This window comes from Ranitomeya variabilis, chromosome 2 (genome assembly GCF_051348905.1).
Source record: "Ranitomeya variabilis isolate aRanVar5 chromosome 2, aRanVar5.hap1, whole genome shotgun sequence".
Lineage (NCBI taxonomy): Eukaryota > Metazoa > Chordata > Amphibia > Anura > Dendrobatidae > Ranitomeya > Ranitomeya variabilis.
This window is the reverse complement of record NC_135233.1, coordinates 250688992-250709406: the sequence shown is the minus strand read 5'-3', so window position 1 is coordinate 250709406 and position 20415 is coordinate 250688992. Positions and strand designations below refer to the sequence as shown.

Genomic DNA, 20415 nt, shown 5'->3' with positions numbered 1-20415 from the left:
TCTATATCCCTATATACAATATATACAATATATACAATATATACAGCAGCACACACCACAATAATTACAAAACACGAAGCCCAAGTTCGGCGCCTGCAGCCCTACATCACTGTATAATGATCAAACAAAACAAAAATCTACAGTGTCAGCAGCAGCCCACCACCAGGAAAGGAGATGACCAGACTAGGGCACACTAAAAGAAAAGCCCCTCCAGAGGAGCGCGGCCCTCCGTGCGCCCAGTTTCCCATACTCCAGAGAGCGCACCTTCACCAGGTCACCGAGTATGGTCCTAAACACATCGTCCACTGGGAGGATTTTTCGTTGCGTCGATACTAAGCACCGTGCGTTCCACGTGTGATACCTAACCACTGCGCTAACTAGAAATAAGGTGCAGCGGTCCCGACCACCCAGGTCTCCGAATGCTCCATAGGCCCATTCCGCATAGGAGAGACAAGCCAGCCGAGACCAGCCAATGAAGGCGCCCACCCTGTTGTACACCTCTGTGTTGAAGGGACAATGAAGCAGGAAGTGGTCCATGCTTTCCAGCAAGGTACCACAATGCTCCCGAGGACAATTCCTGTCCTCAGAGCTCCTACACTTCAGATTGTCCCTCACACACAGTTTCCCATGGAAGCAGCGCCAAGCCAAGTCCCAAAACTTCGAGGGGATCCTGATAGAATTCAAAAGATGCAAACCCACCCCAAGATCCCAACTTGGGCAGTCCCTGAGCGCCAGAGGCCTCTGGAAATGGGTCAACAGAACCCTACTGTCAAGTAGTTTCCTTGGCAGAGTCCTGATCTCCCACATTCCCAGACCCCACCGACGAATTACCTTCAGAACCAAGGTAGCGTAAGCCGGAAGATGTCCATGCGGTGTGCGAAGATCCTTCACTTGCCCTCCTGTCTCCCATTCCTGGAAGAAAGGCTGAAACCATCCCCTACAGGAGAATACCCACGGAGGAGCCCTCTCTTTCCAGAGGTTTGCGATATTGATCTTAATGAAGGTATCCACAAGGAATACCACAGGGTTGACCATACCCAACCCTCCTAGTCTCCTCGTACGGTAAGTAACCTCCCTCTTGACCAGGTTCAGTCTATTCCCCCATAACAGTTGGAAGAACAAACTGTAGACCCGAGTCCAGAGAGATTCCGGCAAGATGCACACACTGCCCAGATAAATCAGTAAAGGGAGCAGGTAAGTTTTGATCAGGTTTACCCTTTCCCTTAGGGTCAAAGACCAACCCTTCCATTGGTTCACCTTCTGAGTGGCGATCTCTAGCCTGCTGTCCCAATTTTGTTTGGGGTAATCCCCCTGGCCAAATTCGATGCCAAGGACTTTTGCAGAGACTTTGGGTCCTGGAAGGGTGTCCGGGAGCTCAAAACCAGGATCTCCTCCTCCCAGCCAGAGACTCTCACACTTATCCCGGTTGATCTTGGACCCGGATGCCTCCGAGTAGCGATCTACCTCTGACATCAGCCACCCTGCCTCCTCGTGAGAGGAAGCAAACACAGTGACATCATCGGCATACGCCACCACCCTCAGAGTGGCTTCCGGTGCTGCCTGATCCATCCCGATCCCGGCCAACGGTCCACGCTCCACCCTCCTAAGAAGAGGGTCAATCGCAAACACGTACAGCAGCGGGCTCAAGGGACAACCCTGGCGAACACCGGACCCAACCTCAAAAGAGCTACCAATCCAACCATTCACAAGCGGGAAACTCTCTGCCCCACTGTACAAGGTCTTAAGCCAATCAACAAACCCCCCCGGCAGGCCATATCTCAGAAGGACGGACCAGAGGTACTCGTGATTAACCCGATCAAACGCTTTTGCCTGGTCCAGTGACAGCATGTACCCCTTCCAGTGACCAGCCCTACCCTGCTCTAATGCCTCTCGGACACAGAGAACAGCACTAAATGTGCTGCGGCCTGGAACAGAGCAATGCTGGGCCTCCGAAAGGAGTCGTGGTGCAAACTTCACCAGCCGATTAAACAGCACCTTTGCCAGAACCTTCCTGTCTGCATTGAGAAGCGCTATGGGACGCCAATTCTCAATGCAAGATGGGTCCTTACCCTTTGACAGGATGATCAGAGCAGACCTCCTCATTGACTTCGGCAGAGTGCCCGAGGAAAGACACTCATTGAATACCTCAGTCAAGAGGGGAACCAAAACGTCCTTAAAGGTCTTATAAAATTCAGATGTTAAGCCATCTGGACTAGGCGATTTTTTGGGGGCAAGCCCTTCAATCGCCAACTGAACTTCCTCTTCGCTGATCATTTCTGTCAAAACGTCAAGAGAGGGGTCTACCCCTGGTTCGGGGACGGCTTCAGCTAGGAAAGCCGACATCTCATCCCAATCAAGATCCCTCTTCCCCAAGAGGTGCAAGTAGAAGGATCTGACCACCTCCAGGATCCCTGATCTGGATCGCCTCAGGGACCCCGTAGTGTCGACCAGTCCTGTAACCACTATACTATTCACTGACATCTTGCAGTTTCTGTAAGGGTCGGGCGAGCGGTACTTCCCGTAATCCCTCTCAAAACCAAAGATGCATGTCTATCGTACTGACACCTCATAAGCAAAGATTTCACTCTGGAGATCTCCTCGCGGCTACCTCCAGTTGAAACAAGATGTTCGAGTTTCCTCCTCAGACACTGATACAGGCAGTACCTGCTCAGACTCCTGAGACTCGAGAGCTGGTGGAAGAATCTCGCCACCCTTTCCTTGAACATCTCCCACCACTCTGACTTACTACTACAAAGATCCAGTAAGGGTACCTGGCTCTGAAGAAAATCCTCAAAGGACTGTCTTATCTCCGCTTCTTCCAAGAGAGACTAATTGAGCCTCCAAAAGCCTCTTCCCATCCGGAGGGTCTCTATAACATTCAGAGAAAACAAAATTAAACAGTGGTCGGAGAACTCCACCTCAACAACAGACACTGCTGAAGAGACAGCTTCCTCCTTTAAATAAAACCTATCTATTCTGGACCTACAGTTACCTCTATGATAGGTGAACCCCTCGTGGCCTGGGGTGTGCCGAATGTGGACATCCACCAGGCGAGCCTCACTAGCTATACTATTAAGGGCGACGCTATCATAAGTCAGCTTGTCTCTGGAACCTCCTCTATCTCGGGGCCTCGTGACAGCATTGAAATCCCCTCCAAAGACAACCTGCCGACTTGTAAAAAGGTAGGGCTTGATCCTCATAAAGAGACACTTCCGGTCCCACTTAGATTGGGGACCATAGATGTTGATGAGCCAGAGCTCTTGTCCCTTCATGAGAACATCTAAGTTCAGGCACCTCCCCACTTCTAACTCAATAACCCGTTGGCATTCCACCGGTGCGGTAAAAAGGACCGCCACTCCGCTATACGGCTCGGCCGCAAGAGACCAATAGGAGGGCCCGGGTCTCCACTCCCTCTTAGCTTTAAACATGTCTGTCATATTGGGCAGCATGGTCTCTTGCAAAAAAAAAATGTCAGCTTCAACCCGGCTGAGAAAATCAAAGGCCGCAAACCTAGCTGTATTTGACTTTATGCTGGCGACATTAATGGACGCCAGCATCAACGGAGTGGGTACCGCCATCATTGGTGATTGAGTTAGATGGCTTTCTTCTTCCCACTCCCCTTATCCTCTGCCTCAGAGGAAGAATCCTTCCCCCTCTTTAATGACATGGAGGTATCCATTTCCACATGTTTTTTCTTTTTATCATCCTCGTCTCTGGACTCTGGGCCAGTCCCTCCCTCCAAGGACCTTACATTCCCAGAAGAAGGAGACTTGGTGCCCCCTGTGAACCCCGCCGAAGCCAGAACCTCACCCTCAGCTTCCTCCTCAGAGGAAGAGATGTTTTCAAGGGCTTGGAACCGGTTAGAAAGACCAACCAGAAGGGAGTCAGTTTTTCCTTCCTTAGGTACCTTGGTCAGAGCGGGAGAAGATGTTTTATCTCCCTTCTTTCTCTTCTTTTTGGTGCCGAGCTTACGCTTGTCCTCTAGCCATTGCCTATTATCCTCATCCATACTTTCATAATGGGAGGACTCTGAGGCAATGGCACTTTCCTCCCTGTGGATCCTCCTGACCTCCTCATCCAACTCATCATCCCTCGGGCACTCAGCAGCAAGACTGGCGTCCAGGACGGGGACCGCCCCAGTAGCCCGAGGCTCGCCCAGCTCCCTATCCTGTCTGCGCTTGTCTAGATGCCTTAGCTGGGCAGGCGTCTTTTTATTGCTTTTCCTCCTTGGCCCCTCAGCTCCTTCACCCCTGCTAGTCCCTTCCCCAGCAGAATCAGCCTCACAGCTTTCTCCCACCGGGGTCACGACCGCATTAGCGAAGGAGCGAGGACAACGGCTGAATGGGTGACCTAACTCACCACACAGGTGGCACCTAATCTCCACACAAGATGCAGCAAGATGGCCGATATCCCCACACAATGCACATTTCTGCACAGTGCAGTTTGCGCTGAAGTGTGTGGGGTCGCCGCACCTGTGACAGAGCTTCGGTTGCCCCTGGAAGAAGACCAGGATACGATCCCTACCCAGGAAGGCAGATGATGGTATGTGGGCAACCGTACCACCTGAACGCTTAAGTTTTACCATAAACGTCCAGGCCCCTGACCAGATACCAAACTCGTCACGGTTTTTCTTTGGCATTTCTACCACCTCTCCATACCGGCCAAGCCACGTCATGATGTCATAACAAGAAAGCGACTCGTTACAAGTCATCACGGTCACTTTCTTGACTTGGTTTTGGCGAGACACCACCTAAACGGCAAAGTCTCGCCAGCCAGGCTCATTTTTTGCCAATTCATAGTTCGACCAGAAGAGCTCAAGCCCCTGCGGCCAAACAAAGCTGACATCAAAATCAGGTGTGGAATAGGGATGTATCAAGGCGTAGATGTCAATTGCCTTGAAGCCCATCCTCAGCAGGAGCTCCACAACTTTAGACCTTGGAGGACACGCATCACTGCCCCTCCACTGAAAACGGACCACATTCCTATGCACACTACCCGGCCCAGCTGTTGGGAGGGATCACACTGTATCCCCCCCTCTTTGCTCTCGGAAGGCCCCGAGGCCATGCCTCTGTATCCAGAAGGATAGATCAACCTCTCGACCCTCTACCATTAGTGATCTCTCCCCCCTCTTTAAAGCCTCCAGGAGACGCCGTTGCAACATGCCATCCCCAGAGCCCGGAGACGAGGAGGATGCCCTATTTCCCCCGGAGGTGACAGCGGCAAAACTGACAGGCGCTGCCACCACCGGGGGGCAACCAGACCAGTGACCACATCCACACCAACAGCATCACCATTACCCACCTCCATAACCCCCTCACCCTCTACCAAACCAGCAACCACACCACTAGACAAAGTTTTCCTCATCCATACCCACCACCACATTCACTCCTGCTGGACCAGTAACAACAGGGGGTGACATTTTGACCTCCGCATCATCAGGCACAAGGGGCTAAGTCTCCCCCACAGAACTGGAGGCGACCTCAGCCCTCGTCTTACGTGTGTCCTCCGCATCATCAGTTGATATTTTCCAATGCTTTTCTGTTGATACCAGGCGCCGCTGATCTTTCGCCGCTGTGGGGCGCCGCTGATCCTTTATATCAGCATCTTGCTGACCAGAGGCGCCAACACAGAACAGGAGTTTGGTGGGAGGACCGGAACTCCCAGCCTCAGCAACCCCCTCACACTGCCGCCGCCTCTCAACTAAGTGATCAGCAGCAACAGCATTCAGGGGCACCGAGGCTACCGGAGCTGCCCCTGACACCGGGCCGCTCCCCCCTCCCACTGAGGAGCGCACCACAGTATCGTGGCCTGACTGTTCGACCGCCGCCAGGCTGCCCTCACTGTCCAGCCTCTCGGCTGATGCACCTGCTGCTACGTCCCCGCTACTACAAGCGGAGACGGAGCTCTACGCCTCACTACCGTGCTTTGTAATCTCCCCGTGACTTTGCACCGGATCCACAGCAGAACCCGGGCTGGGCAACGGGGCTTATACAGCGAGCTGACCCTGCAGCCGACTCAGGGGGTACAGGGAGGGGGGCATATACATAGCTTACCACTTCCTGCAGCTTTGGCTTGGTGGTTTTCTTTGCCTTTTTCTTCTGGCCCCAAGGGGCCTCCTCCGGTAAATCATCACCAACATGGAAGTTCTGAAGGCACACTGGGGACTCCAGGAGCTTGATCTCTGCCATTAGCGCCCCTCCCTGGCCGATGTCCCTGTCCTCCCCAGAGCCAGCAGAACTGCGACGAGATGTCATTGTCGCCGCGCAGGGACCTCGCTGCACGTGGCCTGTGGGGCTTTCTGCTGGTCATCATCCTCCCCATCATCATCATCCACCTGGCTCTCAGGCTGCAGCCCCATCTGCCTTTGCTCTCTGTTATTAGCCATTTCTCTGAATCGATCTTCATTAATAAGCTTTTTCCTTAAACGGTCCACTTTTTTCTCTGATGAAAGCTTTTCTGATTTCAAGCTCATTGATGTCAACTTTCAGTCTCTTTACCTCCACCTGGAGCTGATTCTTCCTCGGTTTGGAGGAACCTGCAGCTTTGTTGCTTGTGCAGCGCAACTCTTCCCGGAGCCTCCTCAGTGTCTTACTCGCCTCTTCATACTCACAGAGGTGGCTCATGACCCGGGAGGCATAGGTGGACACAGACTCCTGGGGTCTCTGCAGCGCCCAACCCTCCTCAGTGAAGTCGGCCTCACCTCTGTGAGCACTCAGCTTTCCTCCGGAAGGACCGCCATCTTGCACACTAGCAGGCTTCTCCTCCATGGAAGCCTTGCGGCTTCTCTGGGTCTCTGCAGACCTGGGGGGAGTAGGAGCCACATTGCTGCGACTTCTGGTGGAGCGTCTCACCCCCAAATCCTCTGATGTGCAGGCTGGTTGCTGGTTCCTTCTGCCCCCGCCAGCCTGGTCCGGGAAGCTGAAGCCTGGGACTTTGCTCCCTCATTCATCCCAGGAAACCCACTCCCTCCCTGGGTAAGAGAGAGCGCAGGTCCCCGGGTGGAGAGGTGGTGGTTCCCAGGAGCACACAGCAGGTTCAGCAGCGACCGCACCCACAATTAGCACAATGAGCAGCAGCTGAGCAGAGCTGCACCCACTATCCTGCTGGAGCAATCACTGTGCACATACATTACATTACTGATCCTGTACTGATTCTGAGTTACATCCTGTATTATACTCCGGAGCTGCGCTCACTATTCTGCTGGTGCAGTCACTGTGTTCATACATTACATTACTGATCCTGTACTGATCCTGAGTTACATCCTGTATTATACTCCAGAGCTGCACTCACTATTCTGCTGGTGCAGTCACTATGTACATACATTACTGATCCTGTGCTGATCCTGAGTTACATCCTGTATGATACTCCAGAGCTGCACTCACTATACTGCTGGTGCAGTCACTGTGTACATACATTACATTACTGATCCTGAGTTACATCCTGTATTTTACTCCAGAGCTGCACTCACTATTCTGCTGGTGCAGTCACTGTGTACATATACTACTTATCCTGTACTGATCCGGAGTTACATCATGTGTTATATTGCAGAGCTGCACTCACTATTCTGCTGGTGCAGTCACTGTGGTATCCCGTACTGATCCTAAGTTACATCAGTATGTTACTTCTGCAATAAGCCCAATCCTACCAATAGTCACATTTGTACCCAGATCCCATTATGAACATAATTAGGAGACATACATCTCAACGTGACGATAAGACTGCATGCTTGAATTTCATTAGCTTTTACATATATCTGTTCTTGTTCTCTGATGGCAGAGGAAGGTTCAGGACCCACAAGACATGGGTAGTATAGATATGTATAGAGAACACACTACTCCACTTAGCCCATAGAAGCCTTCAGCGAGCAGACGCCTGTTACTTCTTAGTCTTACTTTGTATCTGGTGGACGGACACTAATTTATAATAAATTACATTGTTTAGAGGAGGGCAGAACTAATCGGATATAAAGATCACGTTCTTACCTCTTCCTAGAATACTCTGCATCATACAGGCCACATTTCTGTAGTACATCAGACCCACTTATAATATCCCATTAGAAGAGGTAAGTTCCCCATTTAGAAAGGAGAACTCTTGCTACGTGACGACCACTGATTTCAAAGCAAACTGTACAAATCCTCAGTTGCCCTGTGGTGTCTCACCTGCAGGAAACCCTTTGATCAGCTCATCACTACTGGGAACCTTGCAAAACAAGGATATTAGAGAACCCCTTTAAGAATGTTTTTCATTAAATACAAGTTTTCCAAAAGCTGCAGAGTAAACTCACTTTCACGCTGCACAGCGATTCCTCCAGTAAAAGTAGTGAGTGCAGGTGGATGCCAGACACTTACCTCCACAAATCTCTTGTACATGAGGTATTTCAGGGTGCCCAGGTGGCGCTGGTTTATTATGTTTGTGCAGAGAGCTGAAAGTAAAAGAATATATCCATAGATCAGGATGCATAGGATCATCAGAATGATCTGCTGTTTTATTCATACCAGTTTGGGGTAAATTCATTTTGATCGCTTTTTGCATTTTTTTTTTGCAGTGTTGCAATGGGCAAAAAACTGAAATTCTGGGGTCCCACTTTTTTGTTATCTTTAAAGGCGTTTACCCATCAATTTAATTAATTTTATATTTCGTTAGATCAGACATTTCTGGACACAGTAATATTACATATGTGCATCCTGCAAAAAGAATATACTGGGTGTATACAGTATCACATGTCAGAGCCATCCCCCGCAGATATAGATGAGGCAATAATCCAGACATACACCCAATAGACAGTTCAGATGTGACAACTTCTCACTCACCTGGATCCAGATTATAGGTTTCCAGCAACCGAAATGCCAGCTTGCTAAGAGTCTTCAAATTCAGTTTGTCAGGTTTAACAGGAGGAATACCCAAATACTCTCTGAAACAAAGATCACAAGAGATGACATTAGGACTATATCCAGCTAAATGCACCAAAAAGTGTATTCCATGACATGCTATATAATTACTATGTGTTTCAGACACTTTCTATGCTTTGCTGCATGACTCCAGCTGAGCTGCATTGTTTATTGGTGTATGATGTAGTCTCATTCATGCTTTACACTGCAATTCTGCTTCCAGCTGAGCTTCAAGTGGCTATATGGAGATGTTTATATTATAGCAAGAACAGACAATTATAAACAACAAGCAATTAAGCATACAGAAAAAATAGGGAATATATACAAGGGAAATAATCATCAAATGGGCTGGAGATTGAACAGCAGAAACTTTGTGATCCTTTAATGTGATTACTGCAGTTGCACATTCCCTATGTGAACCCGGCCTGACAACAATCAGCTCAGAGATCTTGATGAAAGAGATTCTACTGATTGTATTTACTTGCTCAGTTTCCTGAGGTTGAAACTGGAATCGCTCCACCGATCCAACATCTGGAGCAGCTGGCTCTGCAGCTCGGGGTGGCCGGACACATACGCCTCCAGCAGATTAAATCTGTCCAACAGCAGCAAAGGAGCGCACATCTTCAAGAAGGGACACGGAGAGTAGAATTAGATATGAAATGTCCCCTGAATGCGGAACGATGGAGGAAGGGAAGCTGGCTAACCACTTGATAAGTCCATATGGAAACTACTTTCACAGTGCTATCATGCAAAAAAAAAAAAAAATGGGTGGCATCTTGCTGAAAAAGCAATATTCCAATCAGCATTTTTTTTTTTTTTTTTTTATTATGATCCCAAAACAGGAGGCACACATCATCCTAGGTCAGCAGTCTCCCACCTGACTTGGGAAAACCCATTACACCTGACTCGTATACTTCAGCGTAGCCTGGGACAAAAGAAGCCAATGACAACCCGCCCACTTTATTCTGCCTTGTGTTTGCTGCCTGGCTTCTTACGTATATGATTGGTAGCAAAATATAAGGCCTTTGTCCTACAAGCAGACAGCGGCCTCCATACAGAGACCAGGGGGCTTTCTCCCCACCAGCATGCACATCTGCAGTGCATTAATAATCACTACTTACTTGCTCCAGATCTAGGTCAGGCTGCAGATTCAGTTTTATACTCAGAATGGCCGCCTAAGGGAAGAAAAACTGTTGTTTTTACGCTAACACATGTAAAGAAGTTTCTTAAAAGGCGCCTAAATCTTATTCATCTTTATTTTTATTGGCACTTAGCACTTTATATACCTGCTGGATGCTCACTGTTAATGTATTGTATGAGTGTAGGATAAAGTTGTCCATTTCGTAGGACAAGAACTTCTCAGTGACATAGAAAACACAGATGTTGACCTGCATGTCACAGGGTATTGTCAGTTATACACATTGTCCTAGAGGAAAAGTTGTAAAATCCATACAGACATCTCTGTAGAGAGGACATATCACATTTACATTGAACATATGGGATTAATTATAACTGGGGAAGAGAGAAACTAATTATTACCTCCACTGAAGTAGAGACCTTATTACCTCCACTGAAGTAGAGACCTACTTCAGTGACCAGGTAATTACAGCAGAGATCTGCTCTGAGAACCAGCCACTAAGACTGTGATTAGTTTACGTTAGGGGGGAGAAGTACACTCCCGAGGCAAAAGTTTCTTCTGTTCAAAAGGACTTATCTGAGACACTTTGGAGCCAGCAGTCAGTGATGGATATTGGGATTGGCATCGATCTGATATTTATGGGAGATATGTTTGACCCTTCGCTATGACTCCGAAAATATAAATCATTCACTCACATCACTGTAAGGCCATTCTAACCCCTCTAACTTAATGATGTTAGAGCAGATCATTAATGATGAGCAGATGTATGATAATATCCATGCTATGTTTCCTTTCTATAGAAAGGTGAAATCAAATAGGAACCATGATGACAATATCATCTACTGACTGGGATCTCAAAGGGCGAAGATATTCTGAAAGTTTGGGATCTCCGAAACTGCATAAAAACCTAACTGTTTCCACAACCAGCTCCTATATGAGCTCTCCAAGGGGACGTATGTGGGTGCAATCTTGATCTAATAAAAAGCAAAATTTGGGTTTTTGTATTTTGTCAGTCCTGGCAGGTACAGCTTCCTGTGGGTTCTGTCTGTTTTCCTAAGGAGTACCTCCCTCTGCTAAAGTCTGAGCGATTTCATTGACAAAGGTTTAGAAATTTTCTTTTGTTATAATGATAATAATCTTTATTTCTATACAGCGATAACATATTCCGCAGCGCTTTACAGTTTGCACACATTATTATCGCTGTCCCCGATGGGGCTTCACAATCTAAATTCCCTATCAGTATGTCTTTGGAATGTGGGAGGAAAGCAGAGAACCCGGAGGAAACCCACACAAACACGGGGAGAACATACAAACTCCTTGCAGATGTTGTCCTTGGTAGGATTTGAACCCAGGACTCCAGCGCTGCAAGACTGCAGTGCTAACCTACTGAGCCACCTAGCCGCCCTGTTATCCCTCTTTTTTTAATGTAATTGTATATACTGTATTGTTTTGTTCCCATTTCGTAACATCTTTGTATAAATTTTTTTTAAAACACTGCCGACCGTTTCAGATTAAATATCTAAAATGTAATTGCTCCGTTCCTTTTGCTCTGTAAACTGCACCCCTGAAGCCAAACGCTACCTGTAACGGGAATCCAATCAGTCTGTATAATTGATGGGTGGTGGCAGCTAGTAGTTCCCTTTTGTTACAGTGGCGCTATCAGGGACTGTACGGGGGTGTAAACATATATTCCATGCGTTGGAATAGGTGTATATACCATACGCTCACTGAGTGTTCCCCAATAACTGGCCTAGAAGTGGAGGCAGACGCGGCTTCGTCCATCACTCATCCTTCAATTGCATAATTGTCCTGACAATTGGAGGCAGCAGAGGTTGCGTTCCCCTGTCAAACTGGTGGCAGAGGTGGGATCTGCGAGATTGTTTTTTTTTTTTTGTGTATGCAATGTAAAATACAAATTTATTTGCTAGAGTCTCATGCACAGAGTCAGTCAGTGCCGGGTCACCAGGCTGTATCTCAGCAATGTGGCACGCAGGTACTTTTAGACAGAGGTATGCTGACTTATCATACCAGGAGCTACTGCATATGGTACGCCCAAAAAATGAGCACACCCAGACTATACCTAGGCCACTCTGACATACAGAATACATTGCAGCTCTTTCATTCACAGGACCCTTTGCTAATCCAGGTTGACAAGAGGCTGAATGCATTTGCTGCACAATCGGAAAGCAGTGGAGCATGCAGAGATTGCCAGACTGGTCCTCTGTGTTTGTGACAATGGCCATTCTCAGCGGGAGGGGCCGCCTGTGACAAGAGGCACCTTTGTGCTCCATTCGCTGTCTTTTGGAGTGCAGGAAAGTCTCATTTAGCCTGCCACAGTCACTCTTTCAAAAGGCTGAAGTGTAACATGAGACGGCCATGAAACACTAGCCAGCCTTCTGCCTACCCCTTATTATTCCCAAGCACCGCCTGTTCCATTCAGGGGGTCTTTGGAGAATAGCAGCACAGTATATGAGACTCAGCCCTGCTCTGAATTCCACCATTGTCTGCTTTACCATAAGAAGACGCAGGCATCGGGGAAGCCATCTTGCATTTCCCAAGAGCCATATTTTTTTAATTGAATGTACATAATTACAGTTGCCATCCCGCCAGAACTTCCACACCTCTTTATATTTTCCCATTTGGTGAAGATGTGTGACGTGTCCCAGTTGAAACGACCGGTCTGCCTCTTCCAGTTTGTAGACAGAGAGAAGGGTGTCCAGAAGATTCCCTTCAGTTACGAGAGTGAAAGCGCGGGCCTGCAGCTTCTTCAGTCTTAAACCAGACTAATATATATGGAAAATATAAAAGGGACCATTATGAGGACATGCCAAGTCATATTTAGTCATATATTCCTGGTATCAGCTGCATTACGAAGAGTGGGTGTCAGAAGTGAGATAATAACTGGCGCCCCAGCAATCGAACATTTATCACTTATAGTTTTCATTATGAGAAAACATGCAATGGAAAATGAAATAATACCGCTTACCACAGCCACTAATGTAGGAACCACTCGATGCCCATAGGTATGGTGTCTAAATAGACCGCACCATTCATACCATACCTAAGTGGCCATCCACACTGCTGCAGCCTCTATGGTGCAAGTAAAAAAGCATGTACAGCAGATAAAGGAATTTCTGCTGAAGTATCGGCACAGTATTGGGAACAGATGACTGTTGACATATCAGGGGCACTGGTGGGCATCTGCATGCGAGCTGTGGTAAGCAATCAGCCGCTTCAGCGCCTCATGATCCATTACCCTAGTAAAAGAATTTTGTCTGTGTGTCCCTGGTATAAATTGCACACTCATCACTCAACCTGCTGGATTTCTGGATGATCGTTTAGCCATTTCTGAAATTCACAGGCAATTAAATTTGCCAAAGAATTCACTTTTCCTTTCGTTGTGTTGTAGTACTCCAGCAAGTCCAGCAGAGACGCCATCGGGTCGTCCACAGTGGAGAAGAATTCACTCACATTTTTCTTAACCTGCGATTAGATCCATAAAGATGAAAACACAAGACGTTGTCAGTAACCAGGAAAGTGATGCTTCTAACTATATATGCACAGTAGCTCGGTGGTTAGCACTAGCGCTGGGGTCCTGGGTTCAATCCTGCCGCCAGCCCCAAAATAAGACTGACATTATATACACGAGAACTGGGCTCTGCCTTTACCAATCTCTGGACTGACCATTGTATAGCGAGTGCAGCTCTGGAGTATAATACAGGATGTAACTCAGGATCAGTACAGGATAAGTAATGTAATGTATGTACACAGTGACTGCACCCGCAGAATAGTGAGTGCAGCTCTGGGGTATAATACAGGATATAACTCAGGATCAATACAGGATCAGTAATGTAATGTATGTACACAGTGACTGCACCAGCAGAATAGTGAGTGCAGCTCTGGAGTATAATACAGGATGTAACTCAGGATCAGTACAGGATAAGTAATGTAATGTACAGTACAAACCAAAAGTTTGGACACACCTTCTCATTTAAAGCTTCTTCAGTATTTTCATGACTATGAAAATTGTACATTCACACTGAAGGCATCAAAACTATGAATTAACACATGTGGAATTATATACTTAACAAAAAAGTGTGAAACAACTGAAATTATGTCTTATATTCTAGGTTCTTCAAAGTAGCCACCTTTTGCTTTGATGACTGCTTTGCACACTCTTGGCATTCTCTTGATGAGCTTCAAGAGGTAGTCACCGGAAATGGTCTTCCAACAATCTTGAAGGAGTTCCCAGAGATGCTTAGCACTTGTTGGCCCTTTTGCCTTCACTCTGTGGTCCAGCTCACCCCAAACCATCTCGATTGGGTTCAGGTCTGGTGACTGTGGAGGTCAGGTCATCTGGCGTAGCACCCCATCACTCTCCTCCTTGGTCAAATAGCCCTTACACAGCCTGGAGGTGTGTTTGGGGTCATTGTCCTGTTGAAAAATAAATGATGGTCCAACTAAACGCAAACCGGATGGAATATCATGCCGCTGCAAGATGCTGTGGTAGCCATGCTGGTTCAGTATGCCTTCAATTTTGAATAAATCCCCAACAGTGTCACCAGCAAAGCAACCCCACACCATCACACCTCCTCCATGCTTCACGGTGGGAACCAGGCATGTAGAGTTCATCCGTTCACCTTTTCTGCGTCGCACAAAGACACGGTGGTTGGAACCAAAGATCTCAAATTTGGACTCATCAGACCAAAGCACAGATTTCCACTGGTCTAATGTCCATTCCTTGTGTTCTTTAGCCCAAACAAGTCTCTTCTGCTTGTTGCCTGTCCTTAGCAGTGGTTTCCTAGCAGCTATTTTACCATGAAGGCCTGCTGCACAAAGTCTCCTCTTAACAGTTGTTGTAGAGATGTGTCTGCTGCTAGAACTCTGTGTGGCATTGACCTGGTCTCTAATCTGAGCTGCTGTTAACCTGCAATTTCTGGGGCTGGTGACTCGGATAAACTTATCCTCAGAAGCCGAGGTGACTCTTGGTCTTCCTTTCATGGGGCGGTCCTCATGTGAGCCAGGTTCTTTGTAGCGCTTGATGGTTTTTTTGCCACTGAACTTGGAGACACTTTCAAAGTTTTCCCAATTTTTCGGACTGACTGACCTTCATTTCTTAACCCCTTTCTGACCTCGGACAGGATAGTACGTCCGAGGTCAGAAGACCCTCTTTGATGCGGGCTCCGGCGGTGAGCCCGCATCAAAGCCGGGACATGTCAGCTGTTTTGAACAGCTGACATGTGCCGGCAATAGGCGCGGGCAGAATCGCGATCTGCCCGTGCCTATTAACTAGTTAAATGCCGCTGTCAAACGCAGACAGCGTCATTTAACTACCGCATCCGGCAGGGCGGCCGGAAATGACGGCATCGCCGACCCCCGTCACATGATCGGAGGTCGGCGATGCTTCAGTATTGTAACCATAGAGGTCTTTGAGACCTCTATGATTACAGATCCCCGGCAGCTGTGAGCGCCACCCTGTGGTCGGCGCTCACAGCACACCTGATTTTCTGCTACATAGCAGCGAACAGCAGATCGCTGCTATGTAGCAGAGGCGATCGTGCTGTGCCTGCTTCTAGCCTCCCATGGAGGCTATTGAAGCATGGCAAAAGTAAAAAAAAAATGTGAAAAAAAAAAAATATATATATATAAAAGTTTAAATCACCCCCTTTTCGCCCCAATCAAAATAAATCAATTAAAAAAAAAAAATCAAACCTACACATATCTGGTATCGCCGCGTTCAGAATCGCCCGATCTATCAATTAAAAAAAAAGCATTAACCTGATCGCTAAACAGCGTAGCGAGAAAAAAATTTGAAACGCCAGAATTACGTTCTTTTGGTCGCCGCGACATTGCATTAGAATGCAATAACGGGCGATCAAAAGAACGCATCTGCACCAAAATGCTATCATTAAAAACGCCAGCTCAGCACGCAAAAAATAAGCCCTCAACCGACCCCAGATCATGAAAAATGGAGACGCTACGAGTATCGGAAAATGGCGCAATTTTTTTTTTTCTTTTAGCAAAGTTTGGAATTTTTTTTCATTACTTAGGTAAAAAATAACCTAGTCATGTTAGGTGTCTATGAACTCGTAGTGACCTGGAAAATCATAATGGCAGGTCAGTTTTAGCATTTAGTGAACCTAGCAAAAAAGCCAACCAAAAAACAAGTGTGGGACTGCATTTTTTTTGCTATTTCACTGCACTTGGAATTTTTTTCCCGTTTTCTAGTACAGGACATGCTAAAACCAATGATGTCGTTCAAAAGTACAACTCATCCCGCAAAAAATAAGCCCTCACGTGGCCAAAGTGACGGAAAATTAAAAAAAAAAATGTCTCTGGGAAGGAGGGGAGTGAAAAACGAACACGGAAAAATGAAAAATCCCAAGGTCATGAAGGGGTTAAAGTAATGATGGCCACTTGTTTTTCTTTACTTAGCTGCTTTTTTCTCGCCATAATACAAATTCTAACAGTCTATTCAGTAGGACTATCAGCTGTGTGTCCACCAGACTTCTGCACAGCACAACTGATGGTCCCAACCCCATTTATAAGGCAAGAAATCCCACTTATTAAACCTGACAGGGCACACCTGTGAAGTGAAAACCATTCCCGGTGACTACCTCTTGAAGCTCATCAAGAGAATGCCAAGAGTGTGCAAAGCAGTCATCAAAGCAAAAGGTGGCTACTTTGAAGAACCTAGAATATAAGACATAATTTCAGTTGTTTCACACTTTTTTGTTAAGTATATAATTCCATGTGTTAATTCATAGTTTTGATGCCTTCAGTGTGAATATACAATTTTTAATAGTCATGAAAATACAGAAAAATCTTAAAAATGAGAAGGTGTGTCCAAACTTTTGGTCTGTACTGTATGTACACAGTGACTGCACCAGCAGAATAGTGATTGCAGCTCTGGAGTATAATACAGGATGTAACTCAGGCTCAGTACAGGATCAGTAATGTTATGTATGTATGCAGTGGCTGCGCCTGCAGAATAGTGAGTGCAGCTCTGGAGTATAATACAGGATGTAACTCAGGATCAGTAACATAATGTATGTACACAGTGACTGCACCTGCAGAATAGTGAGTGCAGCTCTGTAGGATAATACAAGATTTTCTTTAACTATTGAGTGTATTACTCACTTGCTGCAAATCTTTCTGTGCCCAAGCTATGTTCACAGCAGATACAATCAGGACCAGATTTTGGTCTGTAAAAAATATATATAAAAAATGAAATAGAAAATAAATATGATGAAAAATAATAAGTACAACTACTTCTTAATCAATCAGCTTTAATATTGTGCAGAGAAAATGCTGAATGACCCATATATTCATTGATAGAAATCACATCCTACATGACAGAAAACCCCCCTTTAAAAGGGGGTTATCAGAGAACCTTACACTAGGTAAACGTTGGACAAGGCGCTGCGTTATTGTGGCCAAGTTACAGTACCAGGAATTGTATACCAGCAGGGCCTTCTTATTAGTTTTTGGGGACCAATTGTTTCCAATTTATGCAAACTCCTGTGGTCTAAACATCATGGAGTCCAGCCTGATACACAGTATTAACCTATAGGCACAGAGAAAAGTATTTGCTGCAGTGTCAGAGCATTTCGAGACTGGATACAACTGTAGCAGACACTCCGCTATTAGGCTAGGTTCACACTGCGTTAAAGCAGCCCATTCAACACATGCATTAAACGGGCTGCGTTAACGCAAGTGCCGAAATTCGCTCACGCTAGCGCAGATAGAGCTAGCAGATGTTCTATCTGCGCTAGCAGTGATGGACCCAGAAACGCTGCAGCCCGCGTCCCAGGGTCCGTCACTCAATGACGGCACATCGCTAGCGCATGCCCATTATGGGCGTGCGCTAGCGATGCGCCCGAAGTAGGGGATAATGGTAGCATTAACGGACTGCGTTACACCGCGTTATGCCGCGGTGTAACGCAGTCCGTCTAACGGACTGCCAGAATGTTATGTAAACCCAGCCTTAGGCTATGTGCACACGTTGCAGATTTGACTGTTGAATTTTCTATGTAGATTCTGCATTTCTTGGCAGAAAACGCAGGTGAGAATCTGCGCCTTTTTTTGGCATGTGCACACATTGCAGATTTTTGTGGAGATTTCTTCCTTTTTTTTTTAGCCCTGCAGATTTCTATAATGGAATGGGTGCAGAAACGCAGCAGATCTGCACAAAGAATTGACATGGTGCTTTTTTTGAATCTGCTACGTTTTCCGTGCAGATTTTTCTGCACAGCATTTTTTTGCCATTGATTTACATTGTACTGTAAATCACTTGCAGATCTGAAGCGTTTCTGCACGCAAGAAAAAGCTGCAGATCTGCAGGAAATCTGCAACATGTGCACTTACCCTTAGACCTATTAAATCTTCACAGACAGGAATATTCTAATTTCCTGACAGCAATAAGACATTTTCAAAACGAAGAATATAAAGTATATTAGAAGGCTGCAGAATTGTCATCATGCAATGGTTAAGCTGAAATATATACAATGATTAATGTGTTCCGAAAAAAGTACATAATAGTACGTCCTATGTCAGGTTCACATGTGTGGTGCCGTCTAAAGGTACCGTCACATTAAGCGACGCTGCAGCGATATAGACAACGATGCCGAAGTCCCCGGGTAACCAGGGTAAACATCGGGTTACTAAGCGCAGGGCCGCGCTTAGTAACCCGATGTTTACCCTGGTTACCAGTGTAAATGTAAAAAAAAAAAAAAACACTACATACTTACATTGCCGTGTCTGTCGCGTCCCTCGCCTTCAGCTTCCCTGCACTGTGTAAGCGCCGGCCCTAAAGCACAGCGGTGACGTCACCGCTGTGCTTTGCTTTACGGCCGGCACTGACACCTTCAGTGCAGGAAGCTCTGAGCAGCAGCGCGGACGCCGGAGGACGTGACAGACATCAGAGGGTGAGTATGTAGTGGTGTTTTTTTTTACATTTACAATGGTATCCAGGGTAAATATCAGGTTACTAAGCGCGGCCCTGCGCTTAGTAACCAGATATTTACCCTGGTTACCATTGTAAAACATTGCTGGCATCGTTGCTTTTGCTGTCAAACACGACGATACACGCCGATCTGACGACCAAATAAAGTTCTGGACTTTCAGCAACGACCAGCGATATCACAGCGGGATCCAGATCACTGCTGCGTGTCAAACACAACGATATCGCTATCCAGGACGCTGCAACGTCACGGATCGTTGTCGTTCTCGTTGCAAAGTCGTTTAGTGTAAGGCTAAGTTCACACGTTGCAGAATTGCCGCGGAAATTTCCGCGGCAATTCTGCGCCTCCTGCCGCGGGTATATCGCATGCAGAATTAGCATGCATATACCCGCAGAAAACTAGCGTTTTGCAAGCATAATTAGCTTGCAGAATGCTAGAGTTTTCCAAGCGATCTGTAGCATCGCTTGGAAAACTGACTGACAGGTTGGTCACACTTGTCAAACATAGTGTTTGACAAGTGTGACCAACTTTTTACTATAGATGCTGCCTATGCCGCATCTATAGTAAAAGATAGAATGTTAAAAAATAATAAAAAAAATAAACATGGTTATACTCACCTGCAGACCTCAGCGGCGTCCGTTCCTATAGCTGCTGGGCGGTGAAGGACCTGCGATGACGTCACGGTCTTGTGATTGGTCACGTGACCGGTCACATGCGGTCTCGCGACCAATCACAAGACCGTGATGTCATCGCAGGTCCTTCACCGCCCAGCAGCTATAGGAACCGAGGCAGCAGCGTGCAGCGGAGAGGCCGTAAGACTGCGGGGGACATCGAGGGTGAGTATATCGCTATTTTTTATTTTAATTCTTTTATTTTTTTACCAATTATATGGTGCCCAGTCCGTGGAGGAGAGTCTCCTCTCCTCCACCCTGGGTACCAACCGCACATGATCTGCTTACTTCCCGCATGGTGTGCACAGCCCCGTGCGGGAAGTAAGCAGATCAATGCACTCCTATGGGTGCAGAATCGCCGCGATTCCGCAATTTTAATGAACATGCTGCGTTTTTTTCTGGAATGCGATTCCGCTCAGGAAAAAAATGCAGCATGTGCACAAAAAATGCAGATTGCATTCTGTTACATAGGATGCTTAATGTTAGCGTTTTTTTCGCGGTTTTATAGCGTTTTTATAGCGAAAAACCGCGAAAAAAAACGCAAAAAATCTGCTACGTGTGCACACAGCCATAAACAGCCCTTATCTGCATGTAATAGCAACAACTGTGGTATGTCAAAGGTACAATGGGTTCACGGCTATTGATTGGTTTGACACAACAAATAATGGTAAACTGACTGAACAGAGAACTAGTCTGAACTTGGTGCATACCAAAAAACAATCAACATAGCAAATAGAGAAATGGCTGCATTCAAT

The 20415-nt window shown here is 46.7% G+C and overlaps 1 protein-coding gene and 1 long non-coding RNA gene across 7 annotated transcripts in view; one reads left to right on the top strand and one right to left on the bottom strand.

Annotated features, from left to right (window-relative positions):
* Nucleotides 1-20415, bottom strand: part of EXD3 (exonuclease 3'-5' domain containing 3) — a 389744-nt gene that overhangs the window by 214221 nt on the left and 155108 nt on the right. For 3 of the 6 annotated variants that reach the window (XM_077284569.1, XM_077284571.1, XM_077284570.1), the window contains 7 exons: nt 17167-17231; nt 13342-13509; nt 12648-12809; nt 10010-10063; nt 9370-9509; nt 8811-8911; nt 8349-8422 (listed from right to left, as the gene is read on the bottom strand). In XM_077284569.1, the coding sequence (XP_077140684.1) occupies nt 8349-8422; nt 8811-8911; nt 9370-9509; nt 10010-10063; nt 12648-12809; nt 13342-13509; nt 17167-17231 (764 nt within the window). The remainder of the gene's footprint in view (nt 1-8348; nt 8423-8810; nt 8912-9369; nt 9510-10009; nt 10064-12647; nt 12810-13341; nt 13510-17166; nt 17232-20415) is intronic. The other 3 variants (XM_077284573.1, XM_077284574.1, XM_077284575.1) reach the window with 2 other exon arrangements.
* Nucleotides 1-20415, top strand: part of LOC143805343 (uncharacterized) — a 242591-nt gene that overhangs the window by 71640 nt on the left and 150536 nt on the right. The window lies entirely within an intron of this gene.